Source organism: Triticum dicoccoides, chromosome 4A (assembly GCF_002162155.2).
Source record: "Triticum dicoccoides isolate Atlit2015 ecotype Zavitan chromosome 4A, WEW_v2.0, whole genome shotgun sequence".
NCBI classification, from domain to species: domain Eukaryota; kingdom Viridiplantae; phylum Streptophyta; class Magnoliopsida; order Poales; family Poaceae; genus Triticum; species Triticum dicoccoides.
Window position 1 is genome coordinate 583,089,933 of NC_041386.1, and position 1,916 is coordinate 583,091,848.

At 50.1% G+C, this 1,916-nt stretch overlaps 1 protein-coding gene across 1 annotated transcript in view; it reads left to right on the top strand.

The window, feature by feature from the left end:
* Positions 1-1,916, top strand: part of LOC119286963 (F-box protein At1g55000-like) — a 4,067-nt gene continuing 2,151 nt past the window's right edge. The window contains exon 1 of the mRNA XM_037566438.1: positions 1-463. Within this exon, the coding sequence (XP_037422335.1) occupies positions 92-463 (372 nt within the window). The 5' untranslated portion in view covers positions 1-91. The remainder of the gene's footprint in view (positions 464-1,916) is intronic.

Here is a 1,916-nt window from a genome sequence, read left to right on the forward strand (position 1 = left end):
TTCCCCCGTCCATCCATAGGTAGGATCCCCCGCCACGCCGCCGCCGCCGCCCCCATCCACCTGCAGCCACGGCGCGGGCCTCCCGGTCGCCATGAGCAGCCGCGCCGGAGACGTCGCCGGCCACGCCCTCCCCACCTCCCCCGCCACCAAACCCGGCCCGGAGGCGCCGTCTCCGATGAGCGGTGGCGACTTCCCGGCCGACCTGCTGCGGGCGGTCCTGCACCGGCTCCCGCCCGCGGACGTCGCGCGGGCGGCCTGCGTCTGCCGCCTCTGGCGCGCCGTCGCCTCCGACCGCGCCGTGCTGGAGGCCGCCTTCCGCGCGCCCTGGGGCGTGCGCCGCGTCCTCGGCGACCCGGCCACCAGGGCCTTCTGGCGCGCCGCCTCCCTCGCCCGCTTCGCGCTCTCGCACACCGTCCGTCGCGGGGACACCGTCCCCGGCGTCGCGCTCAAGTACTCCGTCCAGGTATCATCTGTCTATCCTCCCCGTCTGAAGCTTATTCTTCAGGTATCGGTGTTAGCTGAATCCTACCTTGTACTGCTTTGGTGCCTGATGAGGCAACACCAACCCATACTGAACTTGGCAGATTCCGTGCTAGTAGTATCAAATCCTATAATATCGCAAGATGTATGATGCGAGACTATGCCTTCTTAGTTCTTATCACAGGATGGGGTTCCTGGAACTTGAATTACAACTATGGAAGTCATGAGTGATTGTCTAACAGATAGTCTATCTAATGTAAAATAAGCAAAAGTTGCAAGTCACTACAATAATTTCTGATCATGAAAAACAATCAACATTCTCACTGTCGCAGAACTCACCACCGTTGTCATTAGCATAACTCATCATGTTTTAATTGTTGGCTATCTGATAATGCTCATGATACAACGTTTGGTGATAGAACAGATACACTTCTTCCCTAATTCTGTCAATACTCATTGCTCGGTTGTATCAATTAAAATGTTGAATGTTCCAATCGATAGTAAGGCTGCAGTGGCTTACTTTGTTAGGTCTCAAAGTAATTGAGCTAGCTCTCGAGGTTTGGTTTCCATAGTGTTGCCACAATTGATAGTAAGGCAAGGCTGTAGAGTGCCCATGCACCTTCAGCTAATAACCCTTTTTATCTTCAATGTTGCTGATATAGAGTTAATCTGAACGAGAATGCTAAATTCCTGCCGACTGTCAGTTTGCAACAGATCCGCACGAATCGCGCGCCGTTGGATCTGAATCCTACGATTGACCGCGCCTTCCGATCTGTTCTTTCTTGCGCCCACTGTTTCCCGCTAATCACGTGATCTCCCACATCCCGCTTATCCCGCCCGTGATCTCCACCTCCCACTTGTACCGTTTCTGGTGGATGCTGGTTTCGATGGAAAAAATGAAAAATAAATAATTTGCGAGTACTTGGACTCGAGCCCACAACCCCTTGAAAGTTTCAGCACGCACAGACCAACCCGCTAACTAATGTTGTTTGTCTTGGTTTTACATGTTTCTAGTTGAGTTAACTAGTTCGACAAAATGAAATCGTAATTTGCTGGGTTGGGCGAGATTTGCTCCAAATTTAGTGGTTCTTGCCATCTATCCCGAGCATGGTAATATACGCAGCGCTTAGCTGGTAACTTAATTAGCTGAAACATGGTAACTTTTTGAGCCTGCTATTTTTTTGTTGGAAAACACCTTCGGTAACTCATGTGTAAATAACTTGGTGACCTGATAAGTTACCGAGCCTAGACACGATAACTTTCTTGACCCGGGAAAAAAAGTTGTTGAAAAGCATACATCCGGTAATTTATTGAACAACGTGGTAATTGTGACCCTAGATTTTTTTTTGCTCTAAACATACTCTCGATAACTCATGTACATACGAACGCCATGTTAACTTTGGAAAGAATGGAGAAAGAGTTGATGAAATATAAAC